Here is a 23,941-nt window from a genome sequence, read left to right on the forward strand (position 1 = left end):
TGAGTGAATTCCCCTCTCAGTTCTCTTTATTAGCCTGAGATTTATCCAAGCAAAGGAAGCTGAAACATTAACACAGTGATATGACCCATTAATAAAGCACTGAAACAAGTGTCAATGAAATGGTGTGGTTTACACCAGCAAAGCTCTTTAAAGGAAGCTGTTCATTAGTGCAAGACCAGATGGAAATTCTTGCATTAAACATTTCAGTGAAGGGTAAGTATCTTCAGTGAAAGGCATTTTAACATCGAAAGGTTGTCACCAATGGGGTTTGTCTTCTTTGGATTCAGAAAAACTGGCTTTGATGTTCTTCCAGAGGAGAAACATGCATAGTGGTAGGGTTTTGTTTTGCAAGCTCTGTCCTCAGGCTGTGTACAGATGATAGCCCTGCAGAGAATTTGAAGCCATACTGTACAGGCTTAGCAATTGCTGTCCAGCTATTTTTTTGTTATTCCTTTTTAAAAAAATTCTCTATGAATATGTTTGCAGATTTCTGTAGTACTTCAAGAAGTGTATGTTTGAAGGCCAAAATGAGCACTAAGCAGCATGATTGACAACTGCTGCCATAAGGCGTGTGACCTTCCTTAGCACCTAGTGTGATAGTGCCCATGACAAGGAACACTAGTGATCATCCGTGGAACAGTTCTGAAATCAATTGCAATGTGTGTGTTTTAATATATATATACATTAAATAATATGCTTATACACTCTCTTTACAAGAAAAAGTAAAAATAAAAAACAGGAAGTGGAATCTGCTCCCTGTCTTTCACAGCAATGGCCTATTCAAGGTTTCATTTGGGAGTTAACTGATGAAAACCAGGTGCTTTTTCATTCTGATCTAGTCGGTCCCATGCCCTTCATTGTCTTATATGGAGAAGTAGCTGCAATTGGAAGTAAATGTTAGGCATTAGTTAAGATTTTGCCCCTCCAGTGAACAGAAGACACTTCCATTGCTCTTTAGAAATGATCATCTGTACACAATCTCAGAAGCCTGTTGTCCTTGCTGCACAAAAAACAACAATAATAGCACCTTTGATATTCCATTTCCTTGCTCTGAAGGCTGCTTCCTGTGGCCGGTTTCAAGCACAATCACATTATTCTGCATAAAAATCTGTTCCAAAGATAAAATGTACAGGCCAGTTTACTATTTCAAGGCTGCACCAGAAAAGCCGCAGTAGCCAACCATGAAATATACGACTCGCCAGTTCTTAGGATCATGACCCTAGACATTTCTCTGTGGGTGCTGCAGGGTACAAGCCTGCGGCCACAACCGGTAGACATGATGCGGAAGATCTGCATAGATGCTTAAATACATAGTCCACTTTTCCAGATTCAGGGACATAGATGCACCCATGACGAACTGTCTGGCATTACACTTGAAGCACAGAAGCAGTAGCCAAAGAAGGAAGAACTCAGGTCATTTGGGGAGTTTGTGCCATTCTCTCGGGCTGCCAAAGAAATCTGAAATCTGCCCTTTTCAATGCTCACCTCAGTCTTTCATATTTCTTGTGCAGTTCCTCTCAATTTCAAATGAGGCGGACACAGGGTAACTTCTGGGTGCATTGTGGCACACCTCCTATTTCCCACTCTGCTGTCCTTACTGGCACCCAGAGTTCTGCCACTGGTGACGGACAATTTACCTTTCCACCTGGCAGAGCAATCCCTGATTCTTCTGAGGGAACTATGACACAAACGTGTATGATAGCAGGGCTTGGTACACTTGCTGCGGAAAATTAAAGCGTCCAAGACCTGACAAAAAATACCCCACATGGGTACGTCCTAACAGAGCTTGGCAGAACTTGGCAAAGAAGGTGGTACGCTGAATATTGCCATATGTCACTGAACAAGAGAGAAAGACAGCTACACCAGAAGAAAAGTGCATTTACAAGACTTGGCCACTAGGGGACACTTTTGCAGCAAATATCCCTGCATCATATAGCATCACAAATCAAACCTCAGAGGAGGGTATCTTTATATTACAAATGCCAATGGGCAACTGAATCCTTTGCTCAATTGACCTGAGGGCAAGTGTCCCAGTTCTAGTGAAGACTATAGACCTGAAAGGCTATTGATCTCTCTGGCTTACTGAAAGAGTTACATTATTAAAGGGAAAAGTCCTGAAATGCTCACACTGCTCTGTTTACCATGGGGAAGGTAAAAAAAGGTAAAGGACCCCTGGACGGTTAAGTCCAGTCAAAGGCGTATGGGATTGCGGTGCTCATCTCACTTTCAGGCCAAGGGAGCCGCCGTTTGTCCGCAGACAGCTTTCCGGGTCATGTGGCCAGCATGACTAAACCACTTCTGGCGCATTGGAACACTGTGACAGAAACCAGAGAGCACGGAAATGCCGTTTGCCTTCCTGCTGCAGTGGTACCTATTTATCTACTTGCACCAGCATGCTTTCCAACTGCTAGGTTGGCAGGAGCTGGGACAGAGCAACAGGAGCTCACCCCATTGCGGGAATTCGAACCACGGACTTTGCAATCCAGGCATCCCCAACCTTTGGCCCTCCAGATGTTTTGGACTACAGTTCCCATCATCCCTGACCACTGGTCCTGTTAGCTAGGGATCATGGGAGTTGTAGGCCAAAACATCTGGAGGGCCGCAGGTTGGGGACGCTTGTTCCAATCGGCAAGCCCAAGAGGCTCAGGGGTTTAGACCACAGCACCACCCGCGTCCCGGACTTTACCATGGGTAAGCTTGTCACGAGTCCCTGGCTGTTGGAAGCAGAGTTGTTTCAAAATGTTTTGGTAATTATTGTTTGAGAAGTAAGAGTCCTCCATATTTCAAGCTGACAGTAGAGGAAAATTTGAGGGGGGAAGCTCCATGGGGCCTGCATACAATGTGGTTGGCTCTCACTGAAAGACAAGGACATGATTCTAAGCATTTCAGGACCATGCGAAGGACAACAGGCAAGAAAGTGGAAACGTTTCAGGGGAAATGTTTGCTGATACAGTATCTGGAGGGAACAAATAAAGAGCTTGTTTGCTTGAGGGGAAAAAATGCTCCACACACAAGACATTTTTGTACACAAGGACATTAGCAAGGCTACTTGAGCTTTCCCAACACAACCTTCCTCTTCCCTGCCCCATCCCAAACAGATTGAGCAGCACAAAAATCCCTAAGAAATCCAAGTGAAATCCTTGTCGGTATCCTCAGAGTTTTCATTCTCCTGTGGAGAGTCAATGTCATCTTTGTCATCTTCCAAAATCACGTCGTCTTGTGAAATTTCTATGTCATCTTTCCATTTGATGTCATCGTCACCCCCCATGTCTTCATCTCCTTCTGCTTTGAGGTCGTCAGGATCTTCCATATATGGGCCTTCTTCTGTGCCGTACAATTCGTCAGGGGAGCCATCTCCTCCGCTGGCATCCAAGTGGCTGGCCATGCCTTGGCCAGAACAATCTGTGCAAATGCCATGGCGGCGGGAACCGTGCTTAATCCCCACGCTGGCTGCAGACATAAACACTCGGTTGCACACTTTGCAGACGTATTTTTTGTCTTTGCTGTGGACCTTGATAAGGGGAGCAGGGAGGAAAGACAAAGTTAAGGCAGGTGGGTCTGCAAGTAAGAGACTTTATGGTGCAATGGCAGCTAGATCACATTGCAATAAATAGTTAAGTTTTTTGTTTTTCTTTTTAGAGCAACTGTCTCTAATTTCTTCATTTTTGTTCTAACATGATTTCGTCTGCCAGCAATTAGGAATAGATGCAGGAAACCTTGAAAGCATAAAAGCAGAACATGCCACTGTGTTGCCTCTAAGCAAGGCTATGAGTTTCAGAAGCTACATTTTAGTTCCCCTTGCACAGATGAGGATGGCCAGGCAATGCTCATTTTAACACTGGAAGGGTCATAACAAAAATTCAAAATGGACAATCTCCCGTCTGTGTGCCCCTTTATATGTATCACTCACAGACTCATGCTGCCAAAAGTGACTAAAAAGTGGAGGTTTGATTTTATAATCTTGAAGAAGTACCGTATCAATGTTTGTTCTGAGCTAGGATTCAGTGTCTAGGGTTAAACTAGGGGAGATTATTTTAATTTAATTGTATTTTGTTTTCAAATGTAATGGTTATTATTTGCCCTGAGTCTCGTAAGGCAAGGCAACCTACAAATTAAATAAAATAACATTTGAAACGACACAAATAAAACAGTGCAAGGAGTCCACGAGAACAGGCCTTGGAGAGAGAGAGAGAGAGAGAGAGAGAGAGAGAGAGAGAAAGAAAGAAAGAAAGAAAGAAAGAAAGAAAGAAAGAAAGAAAGAAAGAAAGAAAGAAAGAGTAGCTGGATGAAGCTCTGGGGCTACTGAGTGGCATATGACTAACTCCAGCCCAAAGGATGCAAATCAAGGGGCATCTCAGGGAGCAACCAGTCCCACGACCAGATGGCTGGGCACTCATCCGAATGGACAAGCATTCACGGAAGGAAGGAGAAGGCAGTGGGGTTTTGGGTACTATGGCAACAGATAACAGGAGCCCCTTCGATATTGCTGCTTCAGCAGTGCAGGCTAGCTGCCCATCTTGTCTATAAATGCCGCCATTTGGCAAACTAAGATGCAGCATTCGCACCTGCCTTAGGCAGCCAGAGGTGTATCAGCTGACTATATAACAAACTTTCCCCTCAAAGGGGAAAAGAAAGTCCTATCAGGAGGCAGCTGGGAGAAAGACAGGTTGTCTGCAGAAAGTACAGCCTGATGTATATTTTGGACACTGCACAGAAGGAAGTGGGTATTTTCCCTTCACAACCAAAAGCTTAGTTACTCAAGTACATGGCTTCTATCCTTCAATCCTCCTACCGAAAGGTGTAAAAAAAATGTTTAAAGACCAGCTCTACCAAAGAGACAGTTTGGTCTGTATTTCTGATAACAAGAGAATCCAAATTTCACTTGGACTTCAGACAGCAAATTATGGAACCACTAACTTGACCGGAACCCATATTAGCCAATGCCTTTCTAGAAGGTGGAGATATCTGCTGAATGTTAAGGTGGCATTAGTGCAGCTGAGGATAACGGTACAATATATGGCACCCAAATAATGTAAGAGTGTTTGTGTGTGTGTTAACTGCTAGTTCTAACACAGGAGATGTGCGGTTCAGCTGTGGGAAGGGCAGGAGCACACAGTATTGAAATACATTAAGAGCAGGAATAAGGTCCACACAGAAATATATGAAGTCGCCTTCTTTTTTAGGATATGTGGATGGTCAAAATGCAACCTCTTAAAAAGCATTTTGATTGCCAGCTGATCGATATGTAGCTTGACAATGATGTTTCTTTACATCCTTACAGACTTTTAACAAACATCACTGTCATCTGCCATGACAATTTCTTGGACCCAACAGCCCAAAAGAAAAAGCAGGACAGCATATACATACACCTCCCTTCAAGGCATCTCATAGTGAGAAAATCCATCATGCATTTGGCTCAAGGGTTAACAAACGAGAAAGATCCGGCTTACATTTCTATGATTGGTATCAAACTCTTTCATATGGACTGTGTCCAAACACAGAATTGTTGTAAGAGACCCAGTGTCAACTGACCCATCCCATCTCCCTGAATTAAAACATGTCTTCTTCCTTAGAACCATATGGGCTCCCCAATCAGCTGATTCCTTCTTTCCATGCAATGACCACAAAATGGGAGGAACAAAGCCTTGAAAGTTCACTTTCACTTTCTCTTCCTTTCACAGACAGACAAAGGAACATGTGCACATAAAACACCAACCTTTCATGTTCTCAACCGCAAACCACTCCTGCGTTTTCCACCTGCCCCCTGCCCTTCGGAGCAACTCCAAAGGCGCCAAACTTACCAAGGTATGCCGTTTCATGTGCTCCCGGCGGGTGAATTTCTTCCCACAAATTTCACAAGGGTAGGGTCGTTCTCCAGTGTGGGATCGCATATGCCTCTTCAGGATGCACTGGTGCATGGCTGAGAAACTGCAGTAGGGGCATTTGAACTTCTTTCTGATCACCGTGAATTCGTTTACTGGAAGAGAAACACAACACAGTGCAGGTTACAACTCTAGCACAGTCCTGTTCTTCAGCAGACACACAACTAACTGCTTACCCAACAGACCAACAGAAAAACTCTTCTAATGGGAATCAAGGGCATAAAGGGCAAAGCTTCAGAAACTTCTTTTGTAGCAGGGTTTTTAGTATTCTTGCTGTAACCTTATAGACTTACACGCCTTTCCCATACTTACAGGCCCATTCCCATATTTATCTAGAATTCCATTTATTTATTGATTTATAAGATTTCTTACCCACCCTTCACCATAATGTCCCATGGTGGGTTACAAGAATAAAATATACAATTATAAAGACAGATACAACTATCACAATGATGAATCACAGGAAAACTGCTCCACATGGAACAGAATGATGTGACAGAGCAGGAAGTATGCACTGGGCACCTTAATTGTTGTTGTTCCTTTTGTTGTTGTATACCACTGAAGTGTTCTTATAGAGATGTAACCCTTTATAAATAGACTAAGTTAATGTTCATTGTCTTTCCTCATGGAAAGTTGGCAAACTCTTATAAAGACAAGCTGTGCTCTTCTGTTTAATGGGTGTGTATTTCATGGGTATGGGACACAGGTGGAGCTGTGAGTTAAACCACAGAGCCTAGGACTTGCCGATCAGAAGCTCCAATTGCTCGGTCCCTGCTCCTGCCAACCTAGCAGTTCAAAAGCATGTCAAATTTCAAGTAGATAAATAGGTACTTCTCCAGGGGGAAGGTAAACGGCGTTTCCGTGTGCTGCTCTGGTTCACCAGAAGCGGCTTAGTCATGCTGGCCACATGACCCGGAAGCTGTACGCCGGCTCCCTCGGCCAATAAAGCGAGATGAGCGCCACAACCCCAGAGTCGGTCACGACTGGACCTAATGGTCAGGGGTCCCTTTACCTTTATTTCATGGGTACAGGAAGGCTCTCACAAAAATGGTACTCACAGAATCATAGAAAGGAAGAGTTGGAAGGGATCCCAAGGGTGATCTAGTCCAACCCCCTGCACTACAGGAATTCTGCCCACAACCATCCTTGGGCAGCGTTAGAAACAGAGATATGAAAGCTAGGAGCGAAATGGCACCTTAAACCCAGGTTATGGGCACAACAATGGAATGTCTAAGTGCGCTTTTTTATAACAAAAATACAAAGCTGAAAATGAATGAACTGCAGCTAAAATATTATGTTCATTTTTCACATGGTATAGTCCTTCCCCAGCCCACTCCCCTAATATTCTTAAGAGGGTCTCTTTTCTAGTCTTCAGAGAGTAGCTGGAAGTAGGGAGGCAGAAAAAGGTCCTCCTTTCTTTCTACTCTGCAGTTTTAATCTGAAATCTTAGGCACAGTACTGTGCCCAGAGCTCAGAAACTGCTTGCACTAATGAAATTCCCGGTCGCAAAATGCGCCTAGAACAACGGATGTTTCGAACACTGTCTCTGGGTGGGCTCCAACCACCAACCTTCGGGTTAACAGCCAGATGCACTGACCCATTCCGCCACAGAGATTCATCTCAATCAATCTGCACAGTTTCATAACACAATATATTGGGAACCCCAATAAGCTTCCAAGATTTACCAGGGAGAGACACTAATTCAAAGAGAGGGTATTCTGTTTTTTAAAATAGGAATAAATGCCAGTGGAAGCAGATGAATTTCCCTGGGGGGGGGGGGGGAACCACCCAAATCAATCTTTACCTACACTACAGTACTAATATTCCCCTGTAACATACAACCATGGAAAAATACTGGGTGTTCTAGCCTAGGGTTGCACTCTCAGTACACGCTAGGCTACAGTGAAGCCCAGAAGGCTTGGCCAGTTCCAAGAATGAAGCAAGCATATACCCAATAACTTACTTACTTACTTACTTTATCAAACCTTTATTAGGCATTATGGAAATAAAACCTTAAAAGAGAAAATAACATATAAAAGCCTTGAAATATATATAAAAAAGCAGCAGTTTGCTAAATGCATATATATATATACATATAGAGTCAGTGGTTTTCCTTGTTATCCTGCTCCTTGGAGGACTGCTACCAAAAACTCGGCTACCCCCGCCGTTACCCTTTGGTCAACGTCGGATAGGTAGAAACCCACACATTCACCTTGCTGCGGTTCCAGACCACCCAAAAGAGGGGACAGCACGCGTTGACGGAGCGTACTGTACAATGGGCAATGAAGGAGAATATGCTCTACAGTGTCCGGGACATTCATAGAGCATCTGCAGAGTCTCTTGTTTCTAGGAATGTTTTGATATCTTCCCCTGACAAATGCTGAGGGAAAAACATTCAAACGGGCCAGCATAAAAGCCCTACGTTGGGCTGGGATTATTAGTTTAGTGACGTAATTGGCTCTGCTATCTAAGATATTTAATTCATAGAATATGGGGGAGCAAATTTTGTTTACAGCTGCCATAATATTTTGTCTCTCGACATCCTTTAGTCTAGTTAGGATATTATGGGAGATATATTGCTCACTAGAATTGTACAGGGGCTCCAGCTCGATGCCTAAAGATTCAATCTTTTTTTCGAGGTGCTGATACCATCTTGATTTATAGGAGTCTTTGAGCAAATCAGCGAGCAGACTTGATGGAGGGCAGCGAAAGTGGCAGCGTAACCAATACTTTATTGAGGTGGACCATGCCCAATATTCCATTGTGTGTATGCCTATTTCTGCACACATTGTTTCATATTTGATCATAGCTGGGAGTCCAAGAATACGTCTCAGAAAGCTAGAGTGAATCTTTTTTAAATCATTGTTATATGCTTGGACCCATAGCGGGATTCCATAGAATATCTGGGATTGCACTTTTGTTTGAAATATCTGATTTGCCGCAGGAATAAATTGATTACCTTTCTGATAATGAAAACGGGCAACTGCTGATGAGATGCACTTTGCCTGTTTTATGGCATTTGTGCGATGGGTTGCCCACCCTAAATTGCTCTGGAATAAGATTCCCAGATACCTATAGATTTTCACTTGTTGGATTTCTTGCCCTCTTATTTTCCATTTCTCTAATTTCCAACCATTCGAGAAGACCAAAATTTTTGTCTTCTCATAGTTTATAGAGAGTTTGTTACATTCGCAATAGAGGATCAGTGAAGATATAAGACGTTTCAGACCCAAGCTCGTTAAGGATAGTAGGACAGCATCGTCTGCGTATAGTAAGAGAGGAACTGGTTTCTGATTAAGTTTAGGGGCATGTGATTCTATTTTTTGAAGGTAATCTGGCAAGTCTGATAAAAATAAATTAAATAGAAAGGGGGCAAGAATACACCCTTGTTTTACCCCTTTCGAGATTGGGATGTCTGATGAAAGGTGACCTTTGATGTTAAGTTTGACTTGACAGGTATTGGAAGAGTGTAGATTTTGCATTAGAATCAATAGGCGCTGATCAATTTTTAATTCTGCGAGTTTCCTCCACAACTTTGGGCGGTCAATTGAGTCGAATGCACCACGAAAATCTACAAAAGCAGCGTATATCTTAGATTGCCTTTGGGATCTGTATTTTTCAACCAGATGCATAAGTATAAGACAGTGGTCTAGTGTGGAGCAACCTTTGGAGAAACCTATTTGTTCTTTCCCTGGTAAATTTAGATTTTTCATCCAGGTAAGGAGTTTAGATAAGAGGTGCTTAGCGTAGATTTTCCCTATCACTGATAGAAGGCTTATCGGTCTATAATTCCTTGGTTCTTTTGGGTCGCCATTTTTAAAGATTGGAATAATTATTGATCTTAGCCATATCTCAGGTATGATCCCATATTTATCTATAAGCGTAAACAGTTGGGCTAAGGGTTCTGCCCACCAATCGATATAGGTCTTAAATAATTCTATTGGTAGACCGTCTGGCCCAGGAGATTTCCCCGATTTGAAATTTTTAACTATCTCTCTAATTTCCTCTTCCTCTACCCTTGGCCACTCCTGGAGTTTAATAATTTTATTTTTGGTGGTTTCATTTCCTTTAAGTTCACTGTGTAGATTGTTAAATACAGATGTAAAGTATTGGAACCATTTGGATTCTGCAATTGGTGGTAGAGTTAGTTGGTTTTCGGCTTTCAATCCTCCATACACTAGGTTCCAGAACGCTTTGTTGTTTTTGCTCTGAATTGAGTCAAATAATTGTAGCCATTTTTGGGTTGCGTATTTCTGTTTCTTTTCGGCCAGAATGTAATGATATTTTCTTTTTTCATCAAGATAAGAGGGCTCTAGTTTAGTGCGATTATTTTTAAATGTTTGGCGCAGTTTTCTTTTTAGCTGGAAACATTCATCATCAAACCAAGGGCTAGCGGTATGCTGTGGTGTGTACTAACACCCGATAGCGGGAATTAGCAAAAAATTCTCAACAGCTGGGGAATTAGCAAAAAAATCTCAACAGCAGATGCTTCCTATTAGGACAGGATAGTCTCAAGGTCTAATGTATTGATTTAAGCTGCAACACCTTTGTACTGGTTAGAGACCCATACAGCTATCACTGTGTCAGTGCAGAAACAAGAGGTAGCTTCATCAGAAAGGTTTTTCTGGTGGGACTGTCAAATACTTTGCTGTAGCTGAAGATTGTCAGTACTGTATCTCCAAAGTCTGATGAAACACCAAGAAAGAGAAGTAACTATTTTCTAAAGCACATCCTCTGTTACTTGTCATATGTGCAGGTGTCTGGTGTTCAGGCAGAGCTCGCCTTAGCAACAATACCCTGATGCTTGGAATCAGGCCAGAAATAACTTGCTGTGAGCCAGTGAACCGTAAATGCAACACACCAACGACTGCGTGTGGGACCTCATTTTATAATCCTGGACTAGCCCCAAAGTGAAATGGCGCTTGTGGGGTAACATCACTATTAACCTTTCAAATGCAGAATTGCGCATTGACCAAAAAAAACCAAGAAAAGGGTTGCACACTTATCTAATCGCAGCCACCTATAAATCATTTTCACTGCTGCAAACAGAGAGAGTGTACCAGCAACAGCAAACAATATCTTGTGTTAAATTATTTTTCTATACACGATATAGCTCACAATCCCAATTAAATATTGGGATTATAGTACTCCCCTTTATGACTTTTTGAATATTTTGAATGAAAAATTCACATATTTTTTTTGACTATCAGTAGTGCTTCTCCTTGTTGTCCTGCTTTTAGAAGAGATGAGCACTCAGATAGACTCTAGGGAAACTGCAGTAACGAGAGCCCCGGGGTCTAATTTGCCAACAAACTCTACAGAGCAGCTGGGTAAATGCTTCCCCCTCCAAATAAGATTGGAAGTGGAATATGCACTAACTAAACAGGTGAAAACAGCAGCTTGGATCTTATTTATTGAAAGGTAATCATCTATTTAAATTAACAACTTCCAGAGGGATAGCCATGTAAGTCTGCAACAGCAAAAACAACAAAGTCCTTAAAGACTAAAAAGAATTATTATGGCATAATCCCATACTAAATTTATTAGTCTTTAAGATATCACAATATTCTTTTTATCTAAATATTCACTCTCTTCTGTACTGCTTTATCTTAAAATATCACATATTAAATGATGATGGTAAACCTTGATTAAACCCAGATGGCCTTCTCCATAATAGCACCACTGCAGGGGAACATGCTCCCCTCTAGAGGTTTAGTTGGAACCAATATTATCCAGTTTTAGGCACCAGCTGAAGACTTGTCTTTTCACCAGGCTTTTTAAGGTAGTGGGACGCTTAAATTCAGGAAAGTGAAAGGCTGATTTTATGCTATTATTTGTTTTACTTATGATTTTGTTCTTAATATTTATTACTTTATGAAATTATTACTTTAAGCTGGAGTTACAGGACAAACAACAGAGTGTGGTTTTTTTACAAATAAAAATGATGAATTTTACGAAACGAATTTTGCTAGTACCAAATATTTGGGTCCTAATGGTCAAGTTAGGGAGTCTGCAGGAAAAATCAAGGTGGCAAACAAAATAATAATTATAATTATTTATTATTTATACCCCGCCCATCTGGCTGAGTTTCCCCAGCCACTCTGGGCGGCTCCCAATCGAGTGTTAAAAACTATACAACATTAAATATTAAAAACTTCCCTAAACAGGGCTGCCTTCAGATGTCTTTTAAAAATAGGATAGCTGCATATTTCCCTTGACATGTGATGGGCAGGTAGGGTCTCAGCCTGCGTAGCTGATGGAGCTGGTAGACAGCTGCCCTGGACACAGAATTAACCTGTGCCTCCATGGACAGCTGTGAGTCCAAAATGACTCCCAGGCTGTGCACCTGGTCTTTCAGGGGCACAGTTATCCCATTCAGGACCAGGGAGACCCCCACACCCACCTGCCCCCTGTCCCTCCAAAACAGTACTTCTGTCTTGTCAGGATTCAACCCCAAACTGTTAGCCGCCATCCATCCTCCAACCCCCTCCAGGCACTCACACAGGACATTCACCGCCTTCACTGGTTCTGATTTAAAAGAGAGGTAGAGCTGGGTGTCATCTGCATACTGATGAACACCCAGCCCAAATCCCCTGATGATCTCTCCCAGCGGCTTCATGTAGATATTAAAAAGTATGGGGGAGAGGACAGAACCCTGAGACACCCCCACAAGTGAGAGCCCAGGGGTCTGAACACTCATCCCCCAACACCACTTTCTGGACACGGCCCATAGGATGATTACACTACAGATAATGGGAGGAAAAATGCATTTTACACAGAAGAAACTAACAATATTTTGATCAATACGCAGACTGTATGCATTCTGATGATTCCTCCTTTTATAAAAAGGAATCCCAATGAAAGACTTATACAAAGAATATAAATTTGCACATACAATTGCAAATAGTCCACCTTACAAGAGGTGGGAGTTTCTTGGCAAAAGAAGGGAGGCAAGAGAGAATGAAGATAAAGGTATGGAGACTAAGGGATGAACAGTTACAACAGGGGAACGGAGAACAGTCACCATGAGAGAGTCTCAGGGCTGCTACACACAATACACACTGAATGTCATACAGAGACCATCTTCAATTGGAACGCCTTCATGATTAGCACATATGCCTACTTCAAATACTGTACTAATGTTCATGTTTTCTTATCTTATGCTCCCAATGGTTTCATTCTATTCAAATAATATTTGAACAGAGGTGCCATGTGTCAGGAAGGTGATGTAGTTACTGTTCATGCCAACTCTGTAGGCTACAAGGACGTTCATTAATTAGCATCAAACATGGACCTGAGAGATGTGAGTTCACAGGAGCAACACATTTAATGTCAAATTTCCCCCTAAACCGACCATTTGCTAATTCTCAAATTAAGTGAGTCACCACAAGCTTCAGATGGAAACAAGTGAAACTAAACGAGGTAGAAACTAAAGAGTCATGATTACAAAATAGAGAGCGAGAGAGCAGAACTGATGCTTTTAGCACCTTGGCTGGTAAATCCCAAGTAAATTGAATAAAATAATACTGAATGATCATACACTTCCTTTCAAAGGTAGATGCTTGGTTTTTCTTAATTTATATACACTCAGGAACCACTAAATTTCAGCCCAGTTGAGTAAATCAGTTTCCGCAACAGCAGACCATTCACACAACAGAGGGAGCATAAAGTTAAGATTCTATTCTTTAATCAAGCAGTACTGCAAGCACAATTTGAAATAGATGTACAATATTATCACACCTAAACACCCGTTATCAGTCAAAATAAATACTTCAAGGATTTATAATTCTATACCAAAGTCTAAGAGTTAATCTAACTGTGCATTCTAATTCTTAGTCTGCTCTTATTCGATGTTTAAGAGATTCATCTCGCTTTGACTACACCCAATACAACCTGTCTTCTAAATATCCAAATATCATTCTTATAAGGTAGTGATCAGCAAACGGGATCAAGTTATAGTGATAGCCCTTCTCCAGTTGCCCCTCTTCACTAGCAGTGGACTAGACAAAATAAATGGCTTGTATTAGATAGGTTCATAATAAACCAGTTACTAAAAAGTCTAGACAAAATGAGCAAACTATATGCCGTTCAAGTAAAGGTCACCAAGGGTTAACTACAGCCTGCACTTCAACTTCACTATTTTAAAAACTATTCAGACACAGACACAGAACAAGCAACTTTACAAAGAAAGTGACAGCCATGTAATTGGTTAATTTCTCAAAGCTTCATTAAGACAACTGAGAGCAGAAGGTAGTGTAACAGAAATCTGCCTGCTAAGACTGTGGATATCTCATCCGATTATAATCTCTATTCATAGGCTTTTTAGGTTTTTGTAGTCTTTCCAAAAAAAAAAACCACCTGTGAGTGTGTGAACGCACCATGTGCAAGGGAATCATTCCAATGGCTACTGAAATCATACCATCTTCAACAACTCTCAAAGCTACTGTTTATATATTTTATTTATTAAATTTGTATACCATCCTTCATTCAAAGAACTCAGGGTGGTTCACAGCATACAAATACAAAATACTTAATAAAAACAAGAACAAAACAATAACCACCTTGCTTCCACAACACATTTAAAAGGACACATAATGTTAATTGGGGAAAAGGTCTGGTTGAAGAGGAACTTTTTTGCCTGGCGCCTAAAGATGTACAGTGAAGGCGCTAGGCGAGCCTCCCTGGGGAGGGCATTCCACTGCAGAAAAGGCCCATTCTCGTGTTGCCACCCTCCAGATTTCTCATGGAGGATGCACATGACGAAGGGCCTCAGGTGGTGGGTGATATCGGAGTCTGGGTCAGTTCATATGGGTAGAGGCGGTCCTGGAGGTATTGAGGTCCTGAGATGTTTAAGGCTTTATAGGTCAAATTCAGCACTTTGAATTGGGCCTAGAAACTAATTGTCAGCCAGTGCAGTTGGGCCAGGATCAGTATAATATGCTCAAACTCATGCTCCATGGAGCAACCTGGCCGCTGAATTCTGCAACAGCTGAAGTTTCCGAACCTTCTTCAGAGGCAGCCCTACGCATAACACATTGCAGTAATCTAACCTAGAGTGTGTATAGACGACAGAAGTTAGGCTATCCCTGTCCAGATAGGGGTGCAGCTGGGCCACCAGCTGAGCCGATGGAAAGCGCTCCATGCGGAGGCCACCTGAGCCTCAAGCAACAGCAACAGATCCAGGAGCACTCCCAAGCTATATACCCACTCTTTCAGAGTGTTACCCCATCAAGAGCAAACAAATTCCCTCCCATCTGGTCTACGGAACCACCCACTAACAGTGCCTAGTCTCATATGAACTGAGCTTCAGTTTGTTGGCTCTTATCCAGTTCATTACTGAAGCAAGACAACGGTCCAACACATCCACTGCCTCACCTGCAGATGTCAAGGAGAAGTAGAGCTATGTGTTATCAGCATATTGCTGACAACAGTTTGACATCTACAGTTTCCTGTAGATGTTAAACACCAAAGGGAAGAACATTGAACCCTGAGGAACTCCACACTGAAGGCTCTAGGGGCCAAAGACCACTTGCCAAGCATCACCCTCTGGAAACGATCATCCATGTAGGGCAAAGCAGTGTCACCTACCCCTAACTGGGACAGCTGCTCCAGAAGGATAGCATAGTCAGTGGTATCAAAAGCTGTTGAAAGATCAAGGAGAATTAATAGGGACACATTTCTCATTTCTCTTCCGACTGAGGGCAACCAAGGCAGTTTCTGTGCTGAAACTGGGCCAAAATTCTGATTGAAATAGAATCTCTGTGTGTGCACCCTACATTTGTAAAGTCTGGAACAGCTGGAACTGGGTCTTTTTATAATTCATGTTGGAACTATGAAGATAGTGCTTGTTTTTAATGCTGCTCATAGCCTCCATATACCACAGAAATGAGTTTGGTCAGACAGCTTTCTCCCATGGCTGGTTTAATGTTGGAGAGCAGGTGTAGGGAACGTGTGGATCTTTATATTTTGCTGGATTACAACTCCCATCATCCCTAACCACTGGCCTTGTGGGCTGAGGCTGATAGGAGTTGAAGGCCAACAGCACCTGGAGAGAACCATGCTGGCCATCCATGCTAAGCTAGATGTGGTGAAAATGTATCACAAGTCAGATGCACCAACTATTACCTACTTACTTACTTACTTACTGTATTTGGATGTCGGTGAGATGGCTCACAGAAAATAGAAATACACAAACATTATATTACATGGGAAGTTAATCTTGCCATTGGGAGCAGCTTGCATGCAGTTGCATTTCAAGTGAGCATCATTAGACATGGTTGTAGTGCAATGCTATACATGTCTGCTCAAAAAGGGGACCGAAGTTTCTGGGGCCTTTGGACTCGGAAGAAGTGTGAAACAAGATCGGGAATACTTTATGGGCCCTATCTTTAACTATGGAAATCTGGCAGACTTGATAAGAAGGAATATGACCATCGTTGGGTTGGAGCTCCCCCGAGAACTGTTTCTTAATATTAAAGATTATCAAGAAGACTGGCAGATGGGACATGAAAAAGACTTAAGAGCCTCGGATTTGAGATCTCCAGGTTGATGGACTGTTGTAAGCCGATGGAACTTTTGGCAGGGCCCAAGACCGGGGAGGGGAGACGGTGAAAGAAAATTGGGAATTTAAAGTGTATATATTGAGAATTTTATTTTATTTTATTTTTTTAAAAAATTGCTTTTAATGAGAGATGGAGAAATCGTGGAATGGAATTTTTATGACCCTAGGGGAAATGTCTTAAGAGAATAGGTTTAAATATATCAGTTTTAATGAGAAATAAGATTAAATAAAGTAAAAGTGGATGGCTAATTGGTGAAAGAGAATGGAAAATTACAGTATATTAAGATAAATTATTAGGATAAAAATAAAGATGAAGGATTTGCTGAAATATCTATTTTAACTAGAAAACAAAGAGGGGAGGTGTGAGGAGGTCAAGGAAATAAGTCATAGAAAAAAAATTATGTAAAGGTTTAACTTGTTTTTTTTCTGTTTTGATTGTATGTATTTTCTAATTATTTCCCCCCCTTTTTATCTCTTTTTCCCCCCCATTTTTTATTTTTTGCATTTTTTCTTGGAAATGTTTTGGTTTTTTTGTATTGTGTTTTCTGTTTTTTACGTTGCAATGTTTTAAAACCTGAATATTATTAAAAATTAAAAAATACATGTCTGCTCAGAAGTTATAAATGCAATGAGACTTACTGTCAGGTAAGTATGCATAGGACTGCAGCCTTAACTGACTAGTTAAAATCCAAAGCAGAGTTCTCCACAATGCAGCACAGCAGAATCCAGGGAAGAAAGTTCAGTTTGCTGTATTAATTTATTTACAAACCTTGTTTTATCTTTTCTATAAAACACAAGATATGCACAACCAAATGAAAATACAATATAGCAATTTACATTTTTGAAAGGCAGATGGGACCAGCAAACTAGACTAGAGAATTCTTTACTATATACTACTGGTATTTTATTGGTCTAGGTGCTTAAAGTTTTATAATTTCTTTGTCAGCAAAAAAGAACTTTCCTCCTCAAGCAAACTTTGGCAATGCATTGGTCAAGGAGAGGCAACAGTTAATACATTTTTCAATTAAAATTTTATTTAAAACAATCCCCATTTCAAATATGCACCTATGTCTAGCTCTGTAAAACCACTAGAAATTACATTCATTCCACAGCTTATTTCTGAATTTCACAGTAGTGACAATAAACATATCTGGAAGTATTTAATAGTTTAGTAAAGGTGCTATAGTACAGACATTTATAGCATACTTTTTGTCTAATGAACACAATTAAAATATACAAGAGATTTGCAAGAGAAGCGATCTGTAAACAGCATTGCCTGGCTGGTGTCCTTCATGTCACCAAGAAATACCACTTCTATCCCCTGACCAGTTTTGTGCTCTAATAAAAGCTATTTTTAAAATGTTTAAGATGATGGATGGTCAGATGCATCCAGTGCTTTAGAAAATAAAAATGGGTGTTGTCGTGTAAAACAGGAATGAATGGAAGAAGAAAGGTTCACTGCTGAAGCAGTGTTTGATTTGCTAGTAGGTATGTACTTGTCTTTCTAACTGTCAAAAAAGAAATTGGGCTCACTCCTCAGTGAAGGGGGGCATCAAGAACTCCTCCACCCATTGCACCTTTCTTTTATCCATCGTTACTTTTGCAAGCACTGGATTTGGGCAAAAGAATAATTCATTTCATTTGGGTTTGCGTTAAGAAAAGATGCTGCTGCACTGCATCCCAATTAGATTATAAGAGTCATTATCAGTGTCACCAAGGACAAAATAATGATAGAGCAACACTCTGTAAATAGCACCATAATAATGAACATTGCTATTAACCTTTAAAAGGTTTCATAAATCATTCACTTTGCAAATATAGTCATTCATTCATTCACTCACTCACTCACTCACTCACTCACACAAAATGCATACTTTTGCATCTTAAAAGTGTTATTGTTATCAAAACATACAGTGTTCTTATAAGTTCAAGTATTGTTTCTGAGGTACTTTTTATGGCTTTACTTTTTTAAAAATAGAAAACCTCTTTGGTAGAATAATTGTAGCACACTAGATTGGAGATTTATTACAATTTAAATTACAACCTTAACCATGTATACTCATAAGTAAGCACTATTGGGGCTGATTCTCAGGTAAATGGATTAGGACTGAAAACTTACTTACTATTCACGCAAGTTTCTTACTACCAGTAATAATAAACTTTTACGTCATTTGCAACATGATGACCACTCTCAGAAAGTTAAAATTGCCTCCTTTATCTTCAAGAGGGCCTAACAGCACAGCCCTAATCAATTAAATTTGATTTACACAATCAGGACCATAGCAGAACTAAATGTTAAGATGTTTTAAAATATACATTTATTATAATGTATAATGGAGCAGGAATGTTCACTATGCTGCTGCCCTTAATGCACACCTGCTTAAATGACTGAGCAAAGCATGTACCTAAATTTCATTGGATTTACTGCTATGAAATAGCATTTCCCCCCTATAATCTCAAGGATACAGTTGAAACACAAGGAAACAATTCTGGGGTGGTGGTATGCTCAAATTACTTGTACTTGTTCAATGACTCCCCTTAGATAACCTTTCCAATAGAGCAGGCATAGGCAAATTCGGCCCTCCAGATGTTTTGGGACTACAATTCCCATCATCCCTGACCACTGGTCCTGTTAGCTAGGGATCATGGGAGTTGTAGTCCCAAAACGTCTGGAGGGCCGAGTTTGCCTATGCCTGCAATAGAGTAATTCCTACAATCATATACATCATAAAAATTCACCCAATCTTCTAGTTTAAAATGAACACACCAATCATCAAACATGAATCAGCAAGTCTACTGTAGCAATACACTGTCTGCTATACACTGAATATTTTTCATAAACAGGATTATAAATTCAAGCAATGGATTCAGTTTATAACATGACAGTCTTTAAGAGGAACCAGGATGGCTAGTGATTATTTGGTTCACTAAACATAGGCAGAGTTTTATGATACATGTAAGAACAGGCCTTCAGAATGGTGGGCTCCCAGTTTACAGAATTCTCCCCCCAGGGAGGCATGCCTGGCATCAACATTAGGTGTCTTTAGGTGCCAGGCAAAAATATTCCTTTTCTCCCAGGCTTTTAAATCTTAATTTCCTGCTTATCTTTTAGTGGGGGAGGGACTGAGTTCGATCTGTGCATAGATAATACTTGTGTACTTAAGATTGTTTTATTCTGTTTTTATACTTGTTCTTTGGAAGTCACTTGGAGTTTTTTTCTGAGAAAAGTGACTAATAAATAACGATGACAACAAAACCAAGCAGTGTCAATCTACATGAAACAGTACTGTATCATAATACCCTTCTTAGAATTAATGAAAAACTCAGCTAGCTTCTGAATTTCAGCTTTTTCCTTCAAGCTTAATGCTTAAAAAAAGACTAGTTGGCCGGGGTGTGTGTGTGGCTGTTAGGGGGTCATAATCCAGTACTGTATGTAGCGTCTGAATTGTCATCAATCAGGGCACTGTTAGACAAGATGGTGTTTGCCACTTTCCAAAAGTTTCTCTGTTTTGATGCCACCTGAAGTCTTTTATTCTGGGTAAAGACTATGCTGAATCTTAAGGCAGCAACCTGCCATTTCTATATCTTTGTTTTGTTTAATATTGTTTTAACACTGAAGCACAGAAAGCCAGCTCACAGATTTATGATTTTTTTGATGGTGGTGGTCATAATGCAAATATTGCGATACTGCTCCTGTCTGGATTGAGTACATGCAATGGCCACTCAGTCTTTTGAAGACACTAAATCCTAGTAGGAACTACCCATTAGGAACATTTTACACACATCCAAGATGTGCTGCACACAGTGGGATACACGCAGGAGACTTTCATGGGTAGCTATTCTGTTTTAGCCTCAACACCTTATACTGTACATTGTCTCCTTACTAGCAAAAAATAAGCATCATGCAAGCAAATAAAAAAGAGCTCTTCCTTCAGAGACACAGAGCTTTCCCTTTTTTCCCTCTCAACTCCTGTGTGCTGATCTCTGTCTGCCCTGCTGTGCTTTCTTCTCTCATGACCTACTGTTTGTCAAAGAGCAAAGTAAATTATTCAGCAGTTGCCAGACGGTAAAATGGCAGGCTAGTTGTGCTAATTGGAAGAGAAAACGTATTTGCTTGCACGCTCATGCCCTGCCAAACACAAATTTTTGCTAGTCAAGAAAGAGATGGCAAGAGAGTTTAGAAGGGTTTTGTTATTCAAAATGCAAAAGGTCAAAATACAGTTTTTCCCCCAACTGGCTTTGGATTTTTGCCCCAAACCCCCAGCAAGAAATTGTATTTCTACTGTCACCCAACATAATCTCTGGACTGGAGAGATTAAGGAAGCTCTAGAAACCAATTTTGAGGAATCAGTAGTAACTTATCTCCTTGGTAGTTTGCACCTAAAGCTAAGACTAAGGTAGGTGAAACTAGAAGTCATTTCTACCAATCACTGGGGCTTCTATGCACATATCACATACTTTTGCTCAATATTCTATTCTACAAATGATAGGGATTTGGTTCTTAACATATCTGTAGGTCTGTTCTCCAAGAGGAGAAGCAAAAGAGGAAGATGTGGGCTGACAGGCAGCAAGAAAGAAAATGACGACTTTCCCCAAGAGCGGGACTTCCTAACAAGACTAGGGTGTGAAAAGTACTTTTAAAATGATTTTACTAGAGGACATTTTTACAGGACTAACAAAAAATGAAAAGCAAAACCAACACCACCAACAATAGCAGCAGCATAACAAAAAACAACATTAAGAGGGAGAAGCCTCTACAGTTGTTCAAAGCAAAGTCAGTAAGCTAATAATCAAGCAGAGAACAGGTAATAATTTTAAGTTTTAAAAAATCCAGAATTGTAATTGGAAATAACATAGCCTAAGGAGGACAGGATTCTTATTATCGTGAGAAATGAATGCCTGCCTTCCTTTTGAACACTTAAGAAAAAAAATATTGAAGCACCTTGAAATATTTTTATACAGCCATTAAAGGAGAACTGGTACCAACAATAGACAAAGATGGGAAACTAGTTTAATAAATTCTAAATACGTTCGTCCTGAAGACTAAAAATCTTACATTGTGGAGCAAGTTGTAGTTCTTTTCACAAGGAGAATTATAGATAAGTAATGTTCAAAATCATTTTTCCTTTGGGGGCTTCCCTTTTCTACCCACCAGTTATTCACTATTAGTCTTCAGACCATTTCTGGACACCTCCTCCAAGCTTCTATATAATATTCCTCTCAAGCAACTATTAATGGGAAACATTTCTCCTTGGATCATAACACTTGCTGGCAAGTTTTCAGTTTTAGGTGTGTTCTAGATGGCCCAAGATTTGTGCTTGTTATCACAAGGTGGTTCTGTACCCAGGTCCATCTTTTAGCTACACCAAAAACAAGTTAGTATTTTCATGGCTGTCTCTCATTTATACTGTCCTGATTTCTAGGATTCAAAAGAAGTGTAGCCTACCCGATTGAAGAAACAACAGATTTTAGAGAAATTGGGTTGTTGTTGCTGTTGTTTTTACATTTTTGAAGTATTTCTATGGGAGCTAACTGTCCAAATCCACTTTCATCTAGCTGTATTACAACACTCATTACAACTGAATACAATTCACAGATGGTAAAGGTATTTGAAAATACTGTGGCCCATTTAGTACAGGGGTGGGGAACCTCTTTTGGCTAGTGGGCCAGATCACTATCTTCTTGACCCCTGGCAGGCCAAAGATGACACCTATCAATCACCTGACATCACAATTAATTTAAGGGGATGCTGTTCTTTGTTTTTGGTCTCCCCACTTTACTCTTTCTAGCATTCCACCCCTCATATACATCCTCATATATACAGGTGTGAAGCTAGGAGTCAAGAAAAGGGATGCTCCTTTTAAGTCCTGCTTCTCTAAGTTATGCAAATGAGATAACTGGATCTTTTTTTAAAAAAAGGCATAATGCATTCTTAATCTGCTACAATAAACATGAAATCTGCATATCACAAAACATTTACTCTTGATCACTGCATGACACATCATTTGAATGTGATATTCATTTGCCGATATTTGAATTGTGCAACCAATCCAGCAGGCTTCAGCAGCAGGTGACTTCAATCCTGCTTTTTAAAAAAGGCATTTAAAAGATGCCTTTTGAAAACATAGGAAACTGCCTCACATTGTCACATCTTTGGTTCATCTAGCTCAGTGTTGTCTAAACCGACTAGCAGCAATTCTCCAGAGTCTCAGGCAGGGGTTTCATCCAGCCCTACCCAGAGATGCTGCAGATTGAGCCAGTGGCCTTCTGCATGCAAGGCAGATGTTCTACCACATCTGTGCTGCCAGAACTTTGCTGGTGGTTGATCCAAGTACATTATAACTCTGTCCTACTAATTCAGTTGCATTTTCTCCCTGTATTTTTGATATATATTTTAATATTGCTGTATACTGCATTCAGATAATGTGGGGAGGAGGTAGAGAAATGTTTTTAATAAATAATGTGCTGAGAAAATGAATGGAAAACCTTTTGATCCTTTGAACCTACTGTTAAAATCTAAAAGTGAATATCTACCCAGAAGACACTGCAACTCAGGCAGAACTACCCTGGGACTATGGGATGCTGTCTGTAAGAATAATCTTGTTTAGTCTACAAAAATGTTTTCTTTAACATTTTCTCTTAAGATTATTACTGCTGGATAACAAAATTATATTGGTTCTTTAAGTCTGAAGCATCTCCTAGATTTATGTCTGTCTGAATCCTAACCATAGAACCTGGGGATAAAGAGGTTTACAACTTTCTTTCATTACCTGGCCATTGATTCAGCATTCACACTGTACTGAGTACTGAGACTGCTGACAAAGCAGAATGCACTATCCAGTCAAGAAGCTAAGAAATACACTTCTAAGAGTTTAATCTCACTCTCTCCATTGCCCAACAGTTTTCTTACTCATCGTCAGATTCCTGATTTTGATCAATACGATTCAGAAACTCTTCAGATACTGGCTGTGTAGAACCCAGATAGCAAACTTTCATATGAGTACTGAGGTTTTTCTGGGTACCAAAGCCCTTGCCACAAAAAAGACACATAAACGAACGTTCGCTGGAGTGAACAGACATAAGATGCCGGTTTAAGTCTGTCTTGTCTCGGAACAGTTTCAGGCAGCAAGGGCATTGCATCTTCTTCCTGTTGAAGTGGATTGTTTTTTCATGACGATCCATGTTGGATTTTAGTGTGAAGCTAGCAGGACACTTTGGACACTGGAAACGGGCAAATTGCCCTGGAGATATGTGCTCAGAAAGGTTAGCCAGTACTGGCCTAGAGTAGTCCACTACATCAAAAGGGACAATCATGGGGAAAGTGTGTTCCTTAATGTGTTCCTTCAGCTTTTCCACACATTCAAAAAATCTTCTGCAGAAAGCACAGCTCAGCCTCTTGTGGCCAGAAGAATCCAAGAACAAACCCTCATGGACTAAGTCCACATCTTCAGATTGTGATGCATTTATATCTAAAAAAAAAAAAAAAGGAAATGCAAAA

At 40.6% G+C, this 23,941-nt stretch overlaps 1 protein-coding gene across 7 annotated transcripts in view; it reads right to left on the reverse strand.

Moving 5' to 3' along the window:
• ZBTB46 (zinc finger and BTB domain containing 46) overlaps positions 1-23,941 on the reverse strand; it is a 54,212-nt gene continuing 30,271 nt past the window's right edge. For 4 of the 7 annotated variants that reach the window (XM_083744295.1, XM_083744297.1, XM_083744294.1 and 1 more), the window contains 2 exons: positions 5,802-5,977; positions 1-3,511 (listed from right to left, as the gene is read on the reverse strand). In XM_083744295.1, coding sequence (XP_083600421.1) covers positions 3,119-3,511; positions 5,802-5,977 — 569 coding nt within the window. In that variant the 3' untranslated portion in view covers positions 1-3,118. Of the gene's footprint in view, positions 3,512-5,801; positions 5,978-23,353; positions 23,913-23,941 lie in introns of all 7 variants that reach the window. The other 3 variants (XR_014565643.1, XR_014565644.1, XR_014565645.1) reach the window with 1 other exon arrangement.

This window comes from Podarcis gaigeae, assembly GCF_964106915.1.
Source record: "Podarcis gaigeae genome assembly, chromosome: 6".
Classification (NCBI taxonomy): domain Eukaryota; kingdom Metazoa; phylum Chordata; class Lepidosauria; order Squamata; family Lacertidae; genus Podarcis; species Podarcis gaigeae.